This window comes from Ornithodoros turicata, unplaced genomic scaffold (genome assembly GCF_037126465.1).
Source record: "Ornithodoros turicata isolate Travis unplaced genomic scaffold, ASM3712646v1 ctg00001049.1, whole genome shotgun sequence".
NCBI classification, from domain to species: domain Eukaryota; kingdom Metazoa; phylum Arthropoda; class Arachnida; order Ixodida; family Argasidae; genus Ornithodoros; species Ornithodoros turicata.
The window spans coordinates 208,477-232,002 of record NW_026999448.1 but is presented as its reverse complement, the minus strand read 5'-3'; the positions used below and the strand labels follow the sequence as shown (position 1 = coordinate 232,002).

Below are 23,526 nucleotides of genomic sequence, written 5' to 3'. Positions count from 1 at the left end.
AATTATGAAAGTTAATTGACGGCTGCACTAGTTACTGATACGGCACCACTTATGAGTAGGCCCAATCGGGAAGAGATATATTCAGCAGCTTTTCGAAAAGAAAAATAAATCGCGCATATAAGAAAGTTCTGATCAGTCTTTCGTGACGCGCCCTGTATATTAGCAGCAGTGCGATGAAACGAACGCCAAAAGATCTTCGCCAAAAGCTTGATCTTCGTTCTTTTTAATTATATGCGTCACATGTTTCTGGCTCGCGTCCTTCAGAAAGAACTCCTGCCGATATTGAAATGAGAATAATAATTTTGTCAATGTTAACGAACCGCCTGCGCAAAAAAGGGCATGTTTTGTTCGAGGATAAAAATTATGATGCATAACGAATTACTTAACTTTAGATTAACATCAAATTCGGCTGTTGTAACAACACAATAAAAATTCGCTATGCTGGTCAGTTACGGCGCTTGAAATCTGTCACACTTCGCCAGGTATTTGCCAGGTCCGGAACGGATGTTCCGCCACGCCGCTCGCCTTTTTCATTGCTACGTCGCCGTGTGTCGCCGGTATCCTGGGGCAGGATGCTGAACTTTTCGTGATGTGGATACCGCCCATATACGAGGGGTGTCCAAGGCAAACCGGGACTTTTTATTTTTCGCAAAAGTAAAATGAACTTACAGGCGAGAAAATAGTTTTATTTTTCAACGTAATCTCCAGCTGCACTAATGCACTTGTCCCAGCGTTTCACGAGGGCTTGGATGCCAGCAGCGTAGAAATCCTTACCGGCGCGTAGCAGCCATGATCGGACCGCATTCTTGACCTCGTCGTTGCAGCTGAAGTGCCGGCTCCCAAGGAACGCCTTCAGTAGCCCGAAGAGATGGAAATCGCTGGTGGCCAGGTCTGGACTGTAAGGGGCATGTCGCAGCAACTCCCAGCCAAGTTCCTGTAAGGTGCGTGTCGTGAGATGCGCGGTATGCGGGCGTGCATTGTCCTGTAGGAGGAGGACTCCTTTGGTGATGAGGCCCGGCCGCTTTTGCTTCAGCGCCTTATGCACATCCCTGAGAACCTGGCAGTAATATGCACTATTGATGGTGGTACCACTGGGCAGAAAATCAACATGAACAATGCCAGCCTTGTCCCAGAAAACCGTGGCCATGACCATACCCGCAGACGGGGTGCTTCGGAACTTCTAGGGAGCTGGCGAGCCCGGGTGCTTCCATTGTTGTGATGCGCGTTTAGACTCACGAGTGAAATGGTGCACCCACGTTTCATCACACGTGATGATCCGATCAAGGAACGGCTGCCCTTCAATGTCGAAACGGTAACTTAGCTCTTGGGAGATTTACAGTCTTCTCTGCCGGTCAAACACGGAGAGCTGCTTCGGGACCCAACGGGCACTAACTTTCCGAAACTGGAGGTGTTCATGAATGATAGTGTTCAACGTTCCCACAGAAAGGTCCGTCTTTTGAGCCAGTTCGAGACATGTTATCCGTCGGTCCTTGAGGATCGGGCGGTCCACAAGTTGGATGTTCTCAGGAACGTTGACACTGGGCTCTGAGCCACCCCGGCCGGGATCGTCCTGCACTGATGTGCGGCCGTCTCGGAACCCTTTGCACCACTAAAACGCTTCGCTGCGGCTCAGTGTATCGTGGCCATACTGACCCTGAAGTCTTCTGTGAATTTCATATGACTTTACGCCTTCATTCACGAGAAACTTCATGATACTTCGCTGTTCGATGTGCGCGCTCACCTCGTTGTCGACCATCTTGTCCGGCACGTGTCTTCTGTTTTGCACAAACTTTGGACCACCCCGTGGTGAACGCGGAGGCCTGTCGCGTGTGGAAATGACGAAAAAGAAGTAGCGCGAGGCATTTGTACACTCAGGAGACAGAAAGTTCCGGTTTGGCTTGAACACCCCTCGTATATCGTTCGTTATTGTTTCCTTTCATGACATACGTAAAGTTCCTTACGCTCGCGTTTTGCGCGACCTGTACGTGGCGCATTTAACATCCAACATGGCGTACGTAACCAGGTTGCCGCTGAGTTTCGATGTTGAGATTTCTGAACCGCAATGTTGATTCTCGATGCGTTGAAGGCGAACGTGTATTAAACGCTGCTGATATACTTCTGGCAGGCGTAACCGAATTGTCCAAAGAGAAGGCTATAGTTGTAGCGTATTATTTGCGAAGTTCCGGCGTGTTCGATCAAACACACTTCGGTTTATCGGTTGCGACACCGAAATAGCAAGCAGCGAGTGACCTCCGCTGCAGGAATGTCAGAGACATGCAAGCACATGATATCTGTGCTGATGCTCTCTTACAGATAAAATCTGTAGGAGATAAGATCTGTCGCGTGCAGGAATGTAGTTTAGAATTTACAGGGTAATGTTGCCACACCAGTGTGTCACTGGCGCGCATGTTTTTGGGAAACCTTAACGAAACGTCGCATTATTTCTGAATTATTTCCCAAGCGATTTGACGAGCTCATTCAAATGCACAGTTACAATGCTGACTTGGTATCCGTTTTCGCGCTATCCCCTGCGCTTTCCTGCACATAATGGCTACTCAAGTTTGAAAAAAAAAATCGTTCTGATTTGCCTAGACAAGGTTTTGCTTCCCTTCCTGACGAGAGTTGCACAGAAGTGTGCTTCAGAAAAAGAAAAATAGTAACGTTCATCAGATATGTAGGGAGTACCGCTCCAAGAGCTCTGCCATACACAAACAACCATTGCTGATGTAACAGGTTTCCTGATTTCGAGTCGCTCAATCCATCTCTTCCGAGGATGCGTCAAAGTAGTCGGTATTCCATCTGTGGAAAGAAGAAAACGCGGACGGACAAACTGGTGTCCCCTTGGCGCGCAGAGTCGCATTGCGGCACAGAACAAAAGTAGTTTGGTTTAACTTGCTGGTCGTTCTCTGCACTGTTCCCTTCATTCATGATTTCAACAGCAACATACAGGTGCAGGTCAGCTACCCATAGTTATCTTAAATCGATCGTTATCATAACCGCAGCGCCCCCCATCGCCAAGAGCGTAGCAGCAAACGTGGCGAATGACAGCACTTTTTTAATACCCTAGCCGACCAAAATGGCAGCGGTGGTAGCTCTCGCTTCGAAAAGGCTTAGAGGCAGCGGTGACGTATTGCTCGATCAGTTTTGATAAAGACTGCTTGAAGTAGGAGAGAAAGAAGAACTCAGTGTCATATCTGTGTTTTTTTTTGCGTTATACTGTATTTAAGAGGATGAATACTACCTAGTGCCGGTATTTGCATTCGGTGTCTTTCAGTGTGTCGTGAAGTTCCATTTCAGCCGACGTGTGCAGCTGGGACTATGTTGCGTGTGCTGTGAGTGATTGATACAGCAGAAAGAGAGTCCCTAAATAAGGATCGTTACTAAATTATATCCGGTTATTTAGTGGCTCTGAGTAGAGGTACTTATGTTTCGAGGATGATCAACGTTAACCGGACTGACTTTGGCGAATTGTTCGTCACCGGCGCAACTTGCGTGTTCTTCGCAAACTTTCAAAGGGGAACCCGCACCCACGAACTAGCTTTCCAATGACTACGTACTGTGGAGTAATAGGACACAAGGAAGCAACGGACGGCCCTGTGATATTGACTGATGCATAACTGTCCATTCCGTAATATACAATCCGCAGGGAGCAAGGTATGGACATCGATAACCACATAGTGCATGCGTACTGTGTGTTGTCTGCGTTGTACTCGAATTTTGTGTAACATAATATTCGACTTTCAATGTAATCATGAACACAACGACAGCAGGGTCGCCCTCTTTATACGTTTGAATGAATGATGTAATAGCTGTGTTGAATTATCTTTCGGGAATAAATTTCGTCTGCTCTGCAATCTCGTCTCTTCCCTTGTACGTCGTCTGCCGAATGTAGCCCTATACCCTCGGAGATGGAAAATCGGATCAGAGTGCGAAAAACAAGCAAAGAGCAATATGACATACTTGTTACCTATATGAAAACAACCCTGATGTTAATCAGAACAAACTTACACCAAAATTCACACAACGCGACAGAGACCATCATTGGAAAACAATAACTGCCATCTTGAATGCAGGCGGGCCTGAAAAAACTATTGACAAGTGGAAGAAGGTAGGTATATCGCCTGTGATATGGGCACGTTGTAGGCGTTGAATGCCTTCAAAAGAGAGTTACTTTACTAGGCGTAGGCAGAGTGGAAGAGCAGTGTAAAAGACAAGGCATTGGGATATTGACGAGAAAGGCGGAAGACAGGGGGAGGTGAACAGGCATCACCAGAGTTGACGCCTCTTGAAAACAGAGTGGCTGCACTACTGGGTGCGCATGTCATCCATGGTGACCCTCTTGTTGGGGAATTGATGTAAGCAAAATCTGTTTTACTGGATGTGGCAAGTGGCTTTGTATTTCTAACTGAATACAAAATGTAACACAATCTCCCCTTTAAACTGAAGGCACTCTGTGATACATCAGTCGAGTCACAGGCTGTCCCCAACAGGGTTGAAGATATCGCTTTTGAGGCACACACGCAACCATCAGAAAGTTTTGAAGGCATCCAAGTACAACATGATGACACTGCACAAGAAGCCGGTGTTGCGCATCATCACGAGCGGGCCTCCCTCCCTGTGATGCAGATGAAATCACCTCGAGGTAGGTATGCTGCTTTGTGGGGGGAGGGATCCTCATGCATACTTCAGTGTACTGAAAACTTACAGGGTGGTGGAACAATGTCCTTTCTTTTTCTCAAACACGTAACAGAACACTAAAACTTCTCGTGCTCCAGAGCGATCTTTAAGTAGCAGGAAAGCACTTTGACTTAAGGGTGGTGGGCGCGATATGTTGAACGCTGATAAAAAAAGGAAGGGAAAGGTTTGACTTACGCATCAGACTGAAACCTATGTGGGGTTTTGCATTTGCAGTAAAGTGTTCTGCTAGTGGTGACGTTACAAAACACACAGCAAACGTACATTTACGTTATTTTAGTAGTATTGTGAAGGTAGCGTACACAGCATAAACATCGAGAAACAAATCAAGAGAAGCTGCTCTGACACATTGCTCTGTTACCATTGTTGGCCAATGTAGCAAGTTTGATTATTATTGAAGTTTGATTCATCTCGCAGTTCGACGCCGTGCTAGACATCCGCCGCCGCCAGCCCGTGATGAGTTGACTGCACTAGTGGGAGCAATTCATCAGCAACAAGGTGAAACTGTAAACGTTATGCGGCAGATGGCAGGGGCTCTCACAGATATCTCAAACAGCCTCTCTATAATTGCCTCTGCATTCCTTCAGCAAGATGAGAACATGGACATGGAATAAAGGTGAACACTCCATAGGTATCACTTTTGCAGTGAAGTATTTTATAGCACACTTAAACCAATGATGTCAAGCACATTCCCACACTTGGTTAAAGTTGGCTATTTTTTCTTTTTTAATGAAAGTGGCATTTTATCTGGACAATTGTTGCAGATGCTGTTCCACCAAATGTAGAAGAATCGATTGCCTTATCAATGCACCATTTGCTCTAAGATCCGTTCGGGCCACTTGGGGATGCCTACTAGGTGCCCTGTACAGTTCTGAGGAGTCTTCCTCTGTTGTTAATTATAATACGTCAGGATCTGAAAGGCCGTACAGTTTGCAGGTATTGTGTATCACAGCACATGCATATATAATATTCGCTGCTGCCGTTGGGTTATAATGCAGAGCTCGGAGGCGGAGAAGGCACCGAAATCTTGATTTTAGAACATCAAAACATCTTTCAACTGTGCTTCTTGCTGTTGCATGCACTCTGTTGTGCAGGTCGATCCGCTCTGTTTCCAGTTCTGATTCACCACCCAGGATTGGAGTCAAAATCCAAGGTTCCAGAGGATAACCACTGTGCCCTGAAATACAAGCAGCACGACGTGTATTAGCATGTGTACATGTGCCGTCTTTTCCACCTAATATGTCAGAAAGGACTATTAAAAAAACTTGTCCAAGGCTTATGGAGTCAACGGCATGTAAGTTCGTGGGACTTTTTCCAGCACATACAAATGTTCTGGACAACTTTCAGTTGCTAGAAACTAATTTTCTTAATTTAACTCTGAGCCTAATTAGCCTAGTCAAAGCATTGTTTTATGTCAGAATCTGAAAGGGCAATAACAATCTGTGTCCCTTAATGCAATGATTTATGTAGCTTTGTTCCCCTGCTATTCTTGGCACTATGGCGTCGCTCATGGTCGCATATGTCTCCTTATGTAAAGCCACGAATTATTACTAGTATTATTCCTGTCGTTCCAAGTGCTCATACATCCAAACGTTCATAAGGGAAATGCTTCGCAAAGATATATGCCATTGATCCTATAATTTTTGGGCAACTTGATTTGTTCATGTAATTTTGTCGCACTTTGGGTGAACTACCTGCACACAACCAATATCATGTACATCCCATAGATAAACGTTTGTCCATGTCTTTTGCACATATCTGTACATATTTTGCATTCACATATTTATATCACATGCATATACTATATATTATGTCACATATATACAGGGTGTTTCAAAAAACGTGTCATTCGGACTTTATAAAAAAACGGGGCGACGGAAAAATACGGGGTAAACGGCACTTGTGTGGCAACTGAATAACCCATCTTGCAAAAATATTTTCATTTGATTTTAATTAAAATAAATTGAATTTCTTTAATTGAACTCCAAAATTTCCCAAGTCAACCTAACGTTTTTTTTTTACAGAATTTGAGAGCCCGTAGCGAACTTAGTCAGATCCACCAAGAAATCCGCTCGATATTGCAAGTGGAACTGCCCCCCAAAATACCCGAAATTGAGGCTTCAAAGTTTCGGGTATTCAACGGCGCACCAAATCAGTCGCAAAGATGCGCAGAGAGCAGCACATACTCCTGCCCCCATGAAAGATAGAAGGTCGAAAAAAAAACAGGGCGGGAAAAAAGAGGCGGAATCATTTTTGTTTGCCGCTTATCCACGTATGGTTGAATGTCACCCGCCTTGTTATCGGTGCGTCTTGTGCTGCACGCCGGTCCGGCGATAAACTGTTCTAGCTTCATGGGGACAGAAACATGTCCTGCCCTTCGCGCATCTTTGCGACAGATTTGGTGCGCTGTTGAATACCCGAAACTCTGAAGCCTCAACTTCGGGACTTTTTTTGGGCAGTTCCCTTTGCAATATCGAGCGGATTTCTTGGTTGTTCTGACTAAGTTCGCTACAGGCTCTCTAATTCTGTAAAAAAAACGTGAGGTTGACTTAAGAAATTTTGAAGTTCAATTAAAGAAATTCAATTTCTTTTAATTAAAAACAAATGAAAATATTTGTGCAAGATGGCAAATTCAGTTGCCACACAAGTGCCGTTTACCCCATATTTTTTTGTCGCACCGTTTTTTTATAAAGTCCGAATGACACGTTTTTTGAAATACCCTGTATATCATACATATATTATGTCACAACATATATATTTCAAGTAGTATAGCGTACTGAGGAATAAAGTTAATGTTTCATGTGCATAAAGGCAACAAACTGCATGTCTTATACCCTAGTCAGACAGCATTTCAAATGTCAATTGCGAGAAATGGCCTTCGGCCTCTCAAATGACCTTTGTTCGGGGGCGCCTGCCAGACAGGCGGGAAAGGAGTGCTCCTCAACTGACTGCCCTCACCGGCTCCCTTTTTCGGTTTCGTTTTCCATGTCTGCTATGGAAATTTGAAGTTGGTCTGTGCGCCACAAATCAAGATGCAGTAGCCATATGCACTTCTCTAAATAGGATCTAAATACGTTTACACGGTTTCACTCCATTATCCGCATTTTATAGGTTTTCCTACATTCAACTGCGAAGGTAGCGAGGGTACAATGGCATAACACTGTTGTCGAGATTGCTCCTTTCTGCTCCTCAAATGTCGTTGGGGGCCTCCTTTCGCGTTGATGGTCATTTCTTAGAAAGGTCCTTTGAGCTGCTGTCTGACACGGCTGTCAGAGGTCATTTTTTGCAAATGAAAATTCCCCGAAGTCCTTCGAGCATGCCGTCTGACAGGGGTATTACTGCCATTATCAAAGCAAACTGCCATTGCTAGAGTTGTTAAACTTATAAAGTCGAGTAGATACAGGCCAGCTGGAGGAGGAACTCTCTTGTTCTCTTCTGTTCGTGTCTGCTCTGTTTTTTGCACATGCTCTCGCTTCTTCACTATGGAGTCATTAAACTTACCAAGAAGCCATCCACCTTCACCAAGGGACACGTGTCCCCCGTGGAGTAGCTCGTGAAGTGCAGATTTGCGCCAGATGAAAGAGTCATGCGAGGAACCAGGGTACCTAGCATTGACACTGGTTATGAAAAGGTCTGCATCACACACCTACGAGCAGATAAGGAAACGCCATGTTTTAACATACTGAACAGTGATCAGTGTTCATTATCAGCTACAACTAATTGCTATTTATTATTGCTGTTTTCATGCAGTAAGCTGCTTATCTTTTTTTTTTCTCACCATCTGCACATTCAGGGAGTGGTATCCCTTACGGTTGACATACAGCGCTTTCCTATAGGTTGGTGCACACGGTGCAATGATTGCAATATGTGTGCAGTCAATGGCCCCGATACAGCATGGCATTCCACTCATTGCGGCAAACCTCTTCTTGATGTGTCCCAGCTCCTCTTCTCTCCGGGGAAAGGCGCAGTATCTTTGTAGTAGCATTCCAGCTATGGCCTTGCTGATAGCTAATATGCACCGGCTGACCGCAGACTGATCAATGGCAACAGCCATATCCTGAGCAATGCTCCGCTGGTAGCTGCCAGTGGTGTAAAACCGGAGGGCAGCAAGCACCTAAGTAGCATGAAATATCCATCAGAAGTCTTATCTATAATGCATGTTTTGTATTTGCTGTTGGTTGGGGAAAATGTGGTTGGGAGGGTGGAGGTTTCATGTATCTGTGGTCTTTCGTGTGCAGAAGGCATAAGAGGGGTGAACCCCAAGGGTTTGCCACATTGTTGCTTCATTATCTGTGCAGTGTTGCACCATATATACCGTTTGTGTGTGCGGGGGGATTTTCTTTGCTTGCTCCCCAACTCCCCTCAACTGCAGTATTTTCGTGTACTGACCACGTGCCATTAACTACCGTTAGCAGTGCAAGCAAAGCAATAACGCAAATGGCCAATTACCTTGGTCTCGACGGTGAATGCTGTTCGCCGTGACGTTCGAGGTCTGAGGACCTCCCTGAGCTCTTCGCAGAGTCCATATGCTCCCTCTTTGGGAAGTCTAAAAAGTTCGCGGAAGCGCTGCTCGCTATAACAAAATACATCCTTGTGCGAGGGAAACACCCGCTGCTTCACCGAAATAGGCACAGCAACAACAGCAGCTAGTACGCCGCACAAGTCAGCCATGATTCTGGTTCTCCGCGTTTCAAACTTCACGGTGCGGTGAAGTATAGTATATGCCCCATTCACTAAGGGGAGGAAAAGGAAACATAAGACCGAGAAACAGGGCAAGGACACACTCCATCAACTCCGTAACTCGCATTAGCTAGAACTACTGATCCCGTGGCGTATGTTTCTTGTTTCACGTATCATTATCGGTGATAAATAATAGACATGTTCTTCTCCAAGAAGCTACCGAGTATGTTCTCTGTACAAATATACATCTGTCAGTTTATGATCGCGGACGCGCTGTGCACATACGGTCGGGTGTCGCCGCATAAGGTCGTTTTCATTAGTGCGGGTCCAGGTACCATAGGCAGAATTGCCTGCCGCGACTACGAGACCGGAAAACACTAAGGTACACTGTCAAATGTGATCTCACTTTGGGATTTCAATGTATACCACGCCGTGGGAAGTACTACTCGCACTCTGAGAATCCACTTGGCAGCGAACACGGCTGGACCATCTATTGTTCCGGCGCGTTGTTGTTGCGGATTATGATCTTCGACACAAAACACGGATACGAAACGGCGTTACTTCGTGTGTCTCTCCCTCTTGGATGCGACAGCGCTGAGAAGAACCTTTGCCCCTGTGCGCACGCATAGAGTGGCGGATGGCGACGAGCTCTGCAGGAACTGCTTCAGGTATTTTAGAACCGCTATAAATGAGCTTCAGAGTGAACCATGTTGCTTAGGGTGTGCACGTGGCGCTGACAATGCCCCCCCCCCCCCCTCAAGATGAGGATTATGCCATGATTCCCGGCTCATATGTCGCCTTCTTCATTTCCGTGGGAAGTGGAGGGCATATATGAAGTTGATAATTTTATTACAAACTCTCACTTGTGTTGTAATTTATACATCAAGATACCCAAGCGTTTGACGACGGCGTAGCTATGAAAAAGGCGAGTGACGGGGGAGAACATCCGATCGGCGGACCTGGCGACGCGGGACAACCTTCAAGCTCCGTAACTCACCAGCAGAGCGTTCACACCAGCTCAATTTTACGCCAATCAAAACCTAACTATTGGTAATGCATTCAAATTTTTCTTCTTCGAATAAAACAAGGTATTTTTGCGTAGGCGCTTCGTCAACATTGGCAAAATTCCTATATAGTCAGTTTGGATTATCCGGACACCTTGGGAGTCGTCCCTTTTCGTCCTAATAACGAATTCCCGGATAACCGAACCAAGCCATCTTACAGGGAAAACCATTGGGTGACCTCGTTATAAATCCAGAACAGTAAACAAGGAAAAGATCGTTCCTTGAAAAAGTCATGCGAAATGGGCTGCTTGAAATGAGTAGGCACGCATGTGACAAAATTTCGGTAACAGCCACAGCACACCCTGCGTAACCCTGCTGTTCAAAGAAGGGTATTGTCTCAGAAAATTTGTCCCGCGCACATCTTTTTGTCTTTTTTGGAAATCTCTTTGGCATAGACCGGAAGACAGGCGATACTTTGGAACTGCCTGGACACTCACGTTCACATGTGGATTCCTTCGCCCGGTGGATACAGGATACCTCATCCGCTTTCCATCTCTACCGTGTGCCTGCACACACCAAAAGAGAGTGACCTCTAAAGAAAGAGGAGTCAAACAGTTCAGAATTCCCCGGTGAGATGTGACCATTTTCCGGAACAATGCGAACAGAGCACATGCCAGGGAAAGAGGACGTTAAGGCTTTTTCCACAGAAATGAATCATAATGACCTAGGCTCTGGAAAATTGCTACTTGGTGTCCGGATACGGATAACGAATTCTGGATAACCGAGACAAAATCCGATGGTAGCAGGTTCACGACCTACTCCATACTAGAGACCTGGACAGCTGGCGATCCCCTATGGGAGAGACGGGTCACGGGTTAGTTACGTTAGTGACCGCTGCAAGCGCCACATAGCATTAATGGGGAGAGGGAATCACCTTTGCCACCGCCTTTAGTCTGCTACGCAGGGATACACAGGCTGTTGCTAAGCACGCGCTATTATCTCTCTTATACTGCTTCGTCGTTGTCAACACAGCCTACCATACATCGCCGCGGTTTCGACAAGTCACGTGGTAACGAATAGTGCGAGCTAGCGCCAAATCCCATAGCCAAGAGGCGATTGCCAGAGCTACTACCCCGGTGCTGGGAGCGTTGCGGATGTCCAGGTCTCTAGTATAGTAGTAGGTCATGAGCGGGTTCATCCCGTAGCCTGGAATGTAGTCCGGAAAACGTCCGGATAAATATCCGGATAACGAGTTTTCCATATATCTGAATTCCGGATAAGCGAGACATGACTGCACAATTTCGGCAAAAAGTTTTTTCTGAACGACGCAAGGCAGAATTGTATGCTGCACATCATAAAAAAGAGCGAATATAAAGCTTTCGTTTGTTGTGCGTCTCATCACGCTGCTGCCTAAATATGAGATACAACTAAGTAGATAAAAAGTGCGCAAGATTTATGCGATAGCGTTTTCGTGCGATTTTTAGAAAATGATGTGATGATCAGATAAAAAAGAAAATCGTGCCACCTCGGAGCCTATGACAGTCAACCAATGATAAAAAAGGTCGAAGTTGTGGCCGTTATAGACGCCAGAATAGAGCGCTTGAAAATGATGAAAATATCCGTCGAAGCGAAACCAGAGTTTGGTGAAACAGGTGGGGTTAACTCATAAAAAATAATGGAGAAAATCGGAGACCCAAAGGGAACACCCGTGCCTAAAATTAAACTAAAAAAAAAACAAGTTGGTTCTCTCGAAGAATAAGGATGAACATGGTTTTGTTTGCAGAGGGGTGCGTGCAAATTTACACGGATGATCTAATCTGGCAGATATGTCATGCGCTGGGATGACGTAAGATGTTCCCAATAAGGTCGAATGTTATATTTAAAAAGTTCAATAGGAGAGTTTTTGTATAATGCTAGAAATCCGTACGTCCTCCGCATAAATCGTAGTGAGGAATACTCCCGTAGAAACATATCAGTGAACTCTGTGTGTCATTTTCTTTTGCTTGTAGCAAGGCATAATAAGTTGAAATACTGGAGGAACAGCATCCCAATGGGGACTCCGGGAGCTTCGTAAGCGTAGTGATTATAGTCCGTTTTCGCTATCGCAACGAATCTATATGGAAATCGAACCTTCTGTCCCCACTGCTTAATTCCACGTGATGCCATTGCTGTGCACCAAGTGATTCAGTTCAGAAGAGTCCTCTGAAAGGAACGGTCGCATCGGTTCCTGTCGATATCTAAACTATAGTGCCATATTTGTTCCTCGTGGACCACTGACCACGGTATCGAAAATCTAATGCGAAATAGTGGAGCACTTTGACTGTTATTCGATGGAATACATGACAAGAGCAGACGCCGGATGTTGAGAGTATTCCGGAATTTCCTCTCTGGAAAAACTTGAAAACGTCACCCCCTAACAGCCAATCAGGGCGCCACCTTGAGCAAAGGAACTCCTCGGCGGCGTCTCATACAGTTACGGGAAGTCTGGAGGGTGGCTATCCTCCTCATGGAGTCGCCCTCTCACTCCACCGCTTAGGGAGTGACGTTACGCCACCGGAGCTTCTGCAGCCGCGAAACCAGCGCTGATCTTGGACATTCGTTTATATAATATGTAAGCGATTTTGGGACGAAAAAAAAAACATCCATGTAAATTGTCGGACGATGCCAAACATAGCGGTATCAGTTTCATAAATGAGTTTCCGGATGCGAGCGGCGCCTTCAAGAATTGTTGTTGACGAAAAGCCTGGCGAAAGCCTACAAGCAAAGACAGATACTCGACTACATACCAATCTCACAGCCAACCGTTACTCAGAAAGATATCGTTGTATTTCCTGATGTGTTGACAAGGGGAGGCGTACACGCCGCTCTTCCTCAAACCGGAAGCGATCTTTCTGAGCAATGGTTGGCGCACAGCGTGCAACGCGCTCAAGTTTTGTTTTTAGAGCGCGCAAGCTAGCGTCTTCCACAACTGGGGTCCTCGAATATTTGCACGTGGTCTTTTGGAGTGTTAAAGGCACGATGAAACGGCATAGAGGACTGCTCCAAACCCCGCTTAACTAATAAAACACTCTATCTGTAGCGACCACGTAGCATATTTTCGAAGAACGTGCTTTATATTGTTTCGTTTTAATAAACAAATGTGTTTCATAAAAACGGCCACAGAAATCAAACTTGACTGGAGCGGCGTGACCTCGGGTCGCGTGGCCCGATCTCGATCTGCTGCTGTGAGATACGGAGGACAGTAGGAGAGAGATACACGAACGTAACCCTTTTCGTGTCACGTCCCCACGACCGTGACGTAACTCGACGACGTCAGCCTCATTACTTCTTTTTTCACTGGCTCTCTGAAGCACCTTAGCTGTTTCTAGAGTGTCGTCTGCATAAATGCGTCTCGAAGAGAGAGACGTGTAGAGCTAGAGCTCTGCGGGTCAGGTACGCTTATGGTTTTTTGTGCAACAACGTTCGTTGTTTGTTGTGTAATGCGCAGCGGTCGAAGAAACCGCTATGGAGGTGTCGTTCGCTGCTCCTTTAAGCGTTGCAAATGATCTGCTTAAGTCACCAATACCAAAACACTCACTCAACGGTCTTGTTGTGATAGGTGTGAAGACGCCGCAGGGCTTGCAAGGCTTTGTTTTCCATGAGGTTGGCCATTATAGTTACGTACGGTGTCTTCAGGTTGAAGTTTTTTACCTACGTTATATTCACGAAAAACTGCATCATTTATGAATTACGCTATACTCAACATATATTTCAGGAACGCAATGAGTACCAAACTAAACTATTATACACAATGTATCTGTTCCAGATGTAGTGGTTCCCACCTAGAAAAAGAAATTCAATAAGTCCAACAGGTTCAACTACATTCTATAGCGAGTTCCAGTAGTCGACCCGGAGTCCCTGTTCAGCTCCCCCGGGGAGCATGTGCGTTCCACTAGTCGATCTGGATTGGATTCGCGTGTTTTTTCGTATCAACACGCTTCACGGTGGAGCATTCTTTCTCGCTCTGCCAAGGAAACTCGGATTCAGCTCGCAATGCACTGCCCTGACTACCGATCTTGCGACACCCAGCAACAGCGATGTTGGGAAATCTGTCTGGGAAGGTGTTCGATAATCCAGCAAAACCGGTGTATTCAGCACTCCTAGTATTCAGCACGACCACCGGCGATCGAACGCTGTATCCACTAGGCCATGCCGCCGGGTGCCGTATCATATCACGGTATGCAGAGTCAAGCTACTTGTGCATTGCAAGTGACTCCGGTGTAAACAAGCGAACAACAATACAGGCTTGCTTTGCGGTTGTTTTCTTTACTTTTGTATCTATGACATACCTTCTCATAATGTTCAAGGAATAAAGTTCACTAAACGAAATCAGTCGCAAGTTCTACAGAATGACTCTTGTCAGCACAGTTCCACAATTGCAAAAATATAGCTTACAAGGCGTCGTTCAAGGTTGACCGAGACTTTTGCTCGACAACTGAACAAAACATTCAGCGGACGAAGTGTAGTCATTCTCGGGTCAGCGGCACGTGCAGCAGGGGCAGCTATCATAGCAGCGAACACTGCGTCTCTAGCTGCGGAACAGCGATGCATAATCGCGTTCCTTGTGTGCCAAACCAGCTGAGATTTTGCAAATATTACAAGTACAGTATGGGCAGTATGGGGAACAGACGATGTCAAGGGTAAAGTGTACGGATGGTGCAGACAGTTTGGCGAAGGACGAGATATGGTGACGAGTGAATCACACGGACACGTTTGTCCCACTGCAATCACGCCAATGAACATCGCAGACATTGAGTCTGCGAGATCTGTTCGGGACATTGCAGTGCAGAGTAACATTACTGTCGGCAGTGTGGAGACAATCATTCAAGAGCACTTACTGCTCCGCAAAGTCTTCGCAAATTCTTATATTGCAATGTCTGTGCAAGATGGATTCTTCGACACCTCACTTTTCGTGAGAAGGGAGTGCGCATGGCAGTCTGCTGAACCGGTTTCAATCCGTGGGCGACGAATTTTCGCACTCGATCATCACGTGTGATGAAACCAGAGTGCATCATTTCCACACACAAAAAAAGCAGTAGCACACTCTGTCGGGCTTGTTCTTGTATTGGGCTTGTCGTACGGCGCAACCGAGGACAAATACAGAAGGCAGTGGACGAGACAAGCGCTAACTTTGAACAAGTTGCAGCATGGAATGGCGACATAAGACTTCCCCGCCAAAAAAGAAAACGAAAAAAAAAAGAAAAGAAAACACAAGATGCAGCCTTCTGCTGGGAAGTCCGTGGCACTTGTCTTCTGGACAAGCGGGGTATCATCCATGTGGACTTCTTGGAGCAAGGGGTCACAATTAATTCCTAGCGCTAATCCATATTGATAAATGATAGCGTGCGAAACGCAGTTCGCAAGAAAATGCCTAGGATGTTTCGCGAAAGTGTAATTCTTCTTCATGACAATGCCCTGCCTCACACGACGAATATGACGGTAGCAACCCTCGCCGAAATGCGCTGGTAGGTTTAGCCCCGTGCCCCGTACCGCCCAGATTTAGCCCCAAGAGATTACCATTTGTTTGAAACATAGTACTCAAACGCGGCAGGAACTCGGACGGACGACACAGACATAACGTTTTGCTACGTTCACACTATACAGTGCGGACGCAGCGAACGACGGAGACGCTGGACAACTTGTAACGTTCACACAGCAATCCGCGAATCCTGCGGAGCCCGCGAAGGTGTCAAAATCAGCGACGCGAGGATTGAGATAGCTTCTACTTTTGGTGGTGTGGTGCAATGAAAGATCTCGCTGTTGTCGGCCTAATAGATGTGGGCAACGTCACGACTGAAGCGTCTGAGGAAAAAGAAAAAAAAAAAAAAAAAGAAAAACCAACACAGCACAGCCGGCACCAGGATTAGAACCTGGGCACCTCTCGATCGCGACGTTACATGGCCAGCACACTAACCACTGAGTTACGCGAGCTGGTTCTACCAATGCTTCCTATATTTCTGTAATGCCTGGCAAGACGGTCGCTCCGTACTCCAGCGCCCCTTTCCTGTTCCTGCCCTCAGGCAGCCCGCTTTTTGCAGCGTGGCCGTAGCCCCCGAGGGTCGCGAGAACTGTCGTCTGCTACCGGTCCGTCGTTTTTCGAATTGTTTCGCGTGTTATCGAAACTTTTCGAATTGAAGTGCTTCTTCCCGAAACGCGAGGCTAAATGCGCTTGCGGACGCTAAAAAAAGGCTGCTTGCGGACAGCTTCTGCGTGCTTATCACGCGGTGCGTATCATAGGTATTTGTCTCCACCTGACGGAGGCCCGCCATACTAACACGGACATACGCGAAGAACAGGGCAGGGAGATACAGGACGCAGTGTTGCCACACCTACAGATTTATCATGAGATCTACCTACTTTTTGAAAAATCTACAGATCTACAGAGATTTCTGAAAATCTCATTATTTCTTTTCTCCAACGAATGAGTCAGTCGACCCAGTGTTTCGCATCAGTGCACAAAACGACAACGATGAAAAACGTCAGACGCGGGAATGAGTGTTTTACTGACTATTTTTTAGAATATTCTCCAGTTAATTTGACGAAAACGAAGCAAAGAAACAGCCTCTCAACGACCACCAACTGGCCTCCTGCACACAAAACGCACGCTGTTGGGTCAAACTGCTTCTCCTTCGCCGTTGACAAGGATTTGACCCGTCGATCACGAAACTGGCGGGGCTCGCAGAAGGAGAAGGACGTCTACTGCGTCTGAATTATTGGCGAGCCTCAACGCTAAATCAGTTTTCTTGAGTGTTTGTGCGCGCGTTACCAGTTTGCATCACAGACTTGATTCGCGTTGAAGTGAAACAACAACGTTTATAATTCACGTCACGCATGTACGCTTTCATTATGTCTGTGGAAATAATATCTACTTTTATTGTTTTTGTTGTCCATTGCGATCCTCGCTCACCATTGTGATGGTGGGACGAGCGAGAGAATTGTTCCTACTACACGCGATGCGTTATTCTTGCATTGGAGCGCCACTGCTCATGTGGATATATCACATGTCAAAGTATTAAAATCTACGTTCAGTGACACTTTTTTGTGATTGTAGCAGATTTGAATACGCGACATCGCAAACCGAAAGTTCCAACGCGTAATGCCAGTGCGCTACAGCAAAAAATTCCGGCTGTGGTCTTCAGCAGTGGAACGAAATAAGCCGTTGCTCTCCCACTAATTTAGAGACGCAGGCAGACATTACAGATTTGAAGGCAAAATGTTCAAGAAACAGAGTTTTGAGTGGCTACAGATTTTTAGCTCTATCTACAGATTTTTCGGGCTTGGATCTATAGATAAATTTGTTTTACGTGTGGCAACACTGTACAGGAGGCATTGGTTCTACTTCTGCCGCGAGTACCGAGGAAAGTTGGCGCGCTCCACGAGAGAGAATGCCGGGCAGCGGCGTGGACAACAAACATGTCAGAATGGTCACTTGGCAACGAAATTACAATCAACGCTCTAAAGCAGCGCTAAATGTTATATCGCAGCAAACGCAAGGGGAACAGAAACTATGAAGATCGCCTCATAGCAGCGGCTGAGAGAAGACGGCGAAGTAAGTGTGTCGACTCTGCGGATACATGTGCAAATGAATGCAGTCTACTGCTCGCAGCGGGCATCGGGTTTTCAGGTCGCTGTATAAAATACAATACATATACGTTTTGCAACTGTTACCTTGATTTACGACATCTATATTGTACGTATTAAACGTCCGGAGCAAGAGTATCGATAGAAGAATTAATAGATATAATGAATACTGATAATACTGAATATACTGAATACTGATAAGAAGAATAACTGATCGACGATCAGTTTTTGAAGCAGTGGAGGGCGGCATCGGCATTCACGGCGTTCGAAGTATAACGTGAACGAAATGGCCCCGAATGACGTTAAACCCTGAATCAATTCCCCGGGTGAATTTCAACGTCGTAATGTGTCGGAGCATTCAACTTCAACGTTTATTACAAAGGCACCCTACCCTGGCTTACCCGCCAAATCCTTTCGCAGAAAGGTGACCTCGTTCTCCCCAAGGGCGAGAGATTTGCTCCTTACATTATTTGTTGCATCCTCAATACGGAATGATTCCACGCAATTCTTCCCATATGTCTCGTGCGGTGGTTGCCCAATAAAGTCGGCTTTTCTAGAGGAGGGAAGCACCCAGGGCACGAGCTGGAATGTTGTTTTCGCCGAAGTGGTTCAACCGCACTAATTTGCAGGAGTCGTGAGCGAGTCGTTCATTGAGACACTCGCCCGTTTGGCCCATGTATACGTTTTTGCGCACTGAAGTGAAATGGAATAAACTACATTCCGATCGCCCAGGACGAAGGGGCTCCTATGCTTTAAAGTGCAGACGGGCCGTCATTTCTCGTGCTGTTTAGGTGCGAGATCTGGGAACTCCTGCTCGACGAAACTATATACTTCATTTATTTATTATGATGCCCCAAAGGTCTTGCGGCATTACATGGAGAAAGCATAACTCAGTAACAATGAAAGCGTTAACAGAAAAGTACGTGTGAGCATGATTTGGTAATTAATGAGAGGAGAGGAGATTTGACGATATCTTGTTTGACTGTTTTCGCAAGTGAGCTTCAAAACGGGAGAAGGAGCTTTCGAGACCTTTGCTGAGCTGACCAGTATAATTCGGGAGGAGAAACTCGTAACCGAACATCTGGGAACTGCAGGGATCCCGAAACGGGCTCCTCTTCCCTAAAGGGGACTACGTCACAATACGGAACTATTATAATGGTTGCGTAAATAAGTTCGACACATTCTTCCGAAATGAGGAATAAAGTTGATTTGGCAGTCGCGGACTCGTCAGATGTCAAAAGTGCTGTGAAGCTGAAGATGAAACCGAGACTTCTGAATGTTCCCTCTCATGTCTCCTGCACCATACGTGACGTCACCTGTACTCTCGTGTGGGCCACAGGCTATTTTTCGGCCTGTGCCTTGTAGTGTCTTCGTGCCACATGGATGACCACTCATCTGTATCCTCGATTTTGTTCTAAAATATTCGCCAGCAGTAAAAGCAAAACCTTGATAAGGAGTACCGGTGAAGTGAAGCCCAGTGTTGCTGGACTGCTTTTCCGTGGACGAGCGCCTAATCACTCAAAGGAGAATATTCCTTTTCTAATTATCTGTGCCACTTGGGGACAAGAAATGGTATTCATTGAAATATCATACGGTAGGGATTGATGTCGCACTGTTATACCAACAGGTTTTTACTGCGTAGTGTACTTTTAAAGGGATGGTCGCATCCGCAAACCCATCAATGAAACCCATACCACTATGTTTGGCATCGGCCGACAATCAAATTTTCTAAAATTTTCGTCCGAAAAATGCTCAGCCAAGAAATAAACAAATTTCACAGATCAGCGAATGCAAAGCGTCAGGCGGTATCATCATTCCTTAAGCGGAGGAGCAAGAGGGCGGGGCTCAGAATAGAAAGGCGCCGTCGAGACGCCCCGTAACTCTGAGAAACACCCGCACGGTCGCGGTATTCCTTTTCTCATGGTCGCGTTCTCATTATTTTGAGGGAGTGACGTTTACTCGTTTTTCCAGGGAGGGAATTCCTGCATACTCTCAATAACCCGTCGTCTGCTCTTGTCATGGTCTGCATCGGAAAGCGGTCAAACTTCGCCAATATTTCGCGTGGGATTTTCTATAGCGTGGTCTGTGGTCCACGATGAATAAACCGACACTATAATTTCGAAATCGACAGGAACGGATGCGACTTCACTTTAAGGCATGTTTCACACAAATGCTTATTACTTGCCGTGCTTTTGACGGAGCCAAAACAGACCCATTGGAACCTACGGGTCTCCAATGCCCTTAGGTTCTATTTTGGAAGCAAACAGACGACAAGCACGGTATTGTGAAACACGCCTAAACTGTTGACCGATACCGTGTTTGTTAAATGTTGAAACCATGTTGGCTTTGCTAATCCTGCGGTCGTGAACGATGAGATAGTCATCAACATATCTGAACACTGAGATGAGATTGTTGTTACGGCGATGTTACTGCTTATTTACTTCTTGATGGGCCTGTTCACGAAAAATAGGTATGCCTCGCGCAGAACTGGGACCACGTAGGAACCGATACAGATGCCGGCCCATTGCGAGAACAGTTTGTCTTGGAAATTTACCACGAGATAGGCCCAATAGATACGTAGAAGGCGCTGGAAGTCAGATAGCGCCATGCCACATTTTAGTAGTGGACAACTTCCTCCACTTTCTCCAACAGCGTCTTGGAGTTTAGGGATAAATATAAATCATTGACATCAAGGGAAATGATTTGCAAGTATATTCCAGTAACGGGTCCAGATTTTAGTAAAAATCTTCCCGGAAACACACCGCAAGCGATGCTGCCCCGACGACCGTTTTACGGGGTCCAGGTGGCAGGTGACGGATGGGTGCAGAATGAGGTTGAGGTCTGAGGGGCAGGACCTTTTCTGAGAAAAGTTATTCTTGATGGCAGCCATCCCACTACTGCCAAAGATGTGCTGATGTACGAGGGGCGTTCAAGTCAAACCGGGAGTTTTCATTTTTCGCAAAAGTAAAATGAACTTACAGGCGAGAAATTAGTTTTATTTTTCAACGTAATTTCCAGCTGCACTAATGCACTTGTCCCAGCGTTTCACGAGGGCTTGGACGCCAGCAGCGTAGAGATCCTTACCGACGCGTAGCAGCCATGATCGAACCGCATTCTTGACCTCGTCGTCGCAGCTGAAGTGGCGGCCCAAAAGGAACGCCTTCAATGGCCCGAAGAGATGGAAATCGCTGGGGGCGAGGTCTGGACTGTAAGGGGGATGTGGCAGCAACTCCCAGCCAAGTTCCTGTAAGGTGCGTGTCGTGAGATGCGCGGTATGCGGGCATGCATAGTCCTGGAGGAGGAGGACTCCTTTGGTGATGAGGCCCAGCTTTCCGAAACTGGATGTGTTCATGAATGATAGTGTTCAACGTTCCCACAGAAAGGTCCGTCTTTCGAGCCAGTTCGAGACATGTTATCCGTCGGTCCTTGAGGATCAGGCGCTGCACAAGTTGGATGTTCTCAGCAACTCTGACACTGGGCTCTGTGCCGCCCCGGCCTTGATCGTCCTGCACTGATGAACGGCCGTCTCACAACCGTTTGCACGACTCAGACGCTTTGCTGCGGTTAAGTGTATCGTAGCCATACTGAGCCTGAAGTCTTCTGTGAATTTCGGATGACTTTACGCCTTCATTCACGAGAAACTTCATGACAATTCGCTGTTCGATATGCGCGCTCACCTCGTTGTTGGCCATCTTGTCTAGCACGTGTCTTCTGTTTTACACAAATTTTGGACCACTACGTGGTGAACGTGGAGGCCTGTCGCGTGTGAAAATGATGAAAAAGAAGTAGCGGAAGCCATGTGTACACTCAGGAGACAGAAAGTCCTGGTTTGACTTGAACGCCCCTCGTAACAACACTAAGAAGCCTTCCTTAAGTGACTCGAGGAGTACCACATTTTTGTCACGAAGTTCCTTGATAGCACGGATCTTGGCTTTGTCGCCACGAGCTACGATTGAATCTTCCCACTGTATCCCGTAAGCAGCAGCGATCTGTGGTAATGCCGTACTTGCACGGTGTTTCTCACAGCCTTAGGGTAGAGGAAGCGCAGCATTGCAATGTTCCCTTCAGGCGTACCTACAGGCTACCACAGATGATGCCGGTGGTACACAGGCTCCCCTGTCCGAGAAACAAGCTCCCCTTCTCCACAGTAAAACATAGGAGCCCTTTCGTCCCGTAGCATCGGAATGTGGTTTATTTCATTCCACTTCAGTTGCGGAAAACAGTACATACGCCAGACGGGCCAAGGTCTCAATGAATGGGTCCGCTCAGCACCGCTGCAGGTTAAACTCCAATTAACCACTTCCACTATAACAACGCCTCAGATGCTGCCCTGCGTGATTCCCTCTCCTAGAAAAGACGAATGTATTGGACAAACACCGCGCATGACATGAGAGGGAGGTCGTGGAATCCTTGTGTATTGAGAACGCTACAAACAAAGTAAACAGCAAATCTCTCGGCTTTTGGGAGAACGAGGTAACCTTTCTGCAAAAGGATTTGGCGAGTCAGGCAGGGTAGTGTGTCTTTGTAATAAACGCCAGTTGAAGTTGAATGCTGTGTATGTGCCGTCCGTCTCTGTTCCTGTCGTTTTCGTACACTGTGTTTCAAACAAATGGTAATCGGCTTTCGCTAAATAAACTACCTCAAGCTAACGTACACCAACACGCTCTAGCAGTCCTTTCGTTACCATTTGTTTGGGCCCCTTAAAGGCGCCTTGAAAAGCAACTTGGAGGAAAGACCTTGAACAAAGATGACGCTCTCCAGAAAGACATCTTGTAGTGGCTATGGCACTCAGCCCACTTCTTCCTACGCCAAAGATGTCAGTGTCGTCGCAGCAATGGCAGCAGCGTCTAGATGCGCACGGAGAACATTTTGAAAACAATTCGCTGGTCGACTACTATAGTTGCTAATGCAAAATTTGAGCGCAGCTGTTTAGTTGGAGTTATACGAGTACACCACTGATTTATTTTCCACACATAGTGCTTTCTCCAGGTAGCATTCCTATCCCAGTTCGTGAACTAACACCCTAGTCGCACGGCAAACTTAATGCATTAAATGGAATGGCATTTAGTACTTCACCTCCTAACCATCAATAATCTGGGATGACGTCGTTCTCGCCCCTGATTTGATGGAACCTGGAGGCATACACCTCTTTTGTGACAAATATACAGGCTATAATTGCATCAAGAAAGGCGTAGGCCTCCTGCTTGCAACTAATGAGAAAGCGAGATTTTAAGAATTAAATTTTAAGAAAGAGAGATTTTACTTTCAATAATGTAATGAGTACTGATTGGGTTTTTGGAAACTGTATCGTCAGTGAAATTCGTCGATTTGGTTAGGTTTCGGCACTGAAGTTAATCAATTTTGGTTAGGATTTCCAGCTTCAACGCGTATGATATTGTGACGACGACAATGAGGGCTCATCTCACGCGACTCATGTCACGCGCATTATCCATTCTGTCCATTAAATCATTGAAATCGCCACGCTGTGCTGCACGTATCATTTCGTGGAGGTGCGGGGCATCGATCC

General features: G+C 46.3%; 1 protein-coding gene across 2 annotated transcripts in view; it reads right to left on the bottom strand.

Moving 5' to 3' along the window:
- LOC135376171 (neprilysin-1-like) overlaps nucleotides 1-23,526 on the bottom strand; it is a 148,938-nt gene that overhangs the window by 26,854 nt on the left and 98,558 nt on the right. For both annotated transcript variants that reach the window (XM_064608766.1, XM_064608765.1), the window contains exon 14: nucleotides 13,957-14,069. In XM_064608766.1, coding sequence (XP_064464836.1) covers nucleotides 13,957-14,069 — 113 coding nt within the window. The remainder of the gene's footprint in view (nucleotides 1-13,956; nucleotides 14,070-23,526) is intronic.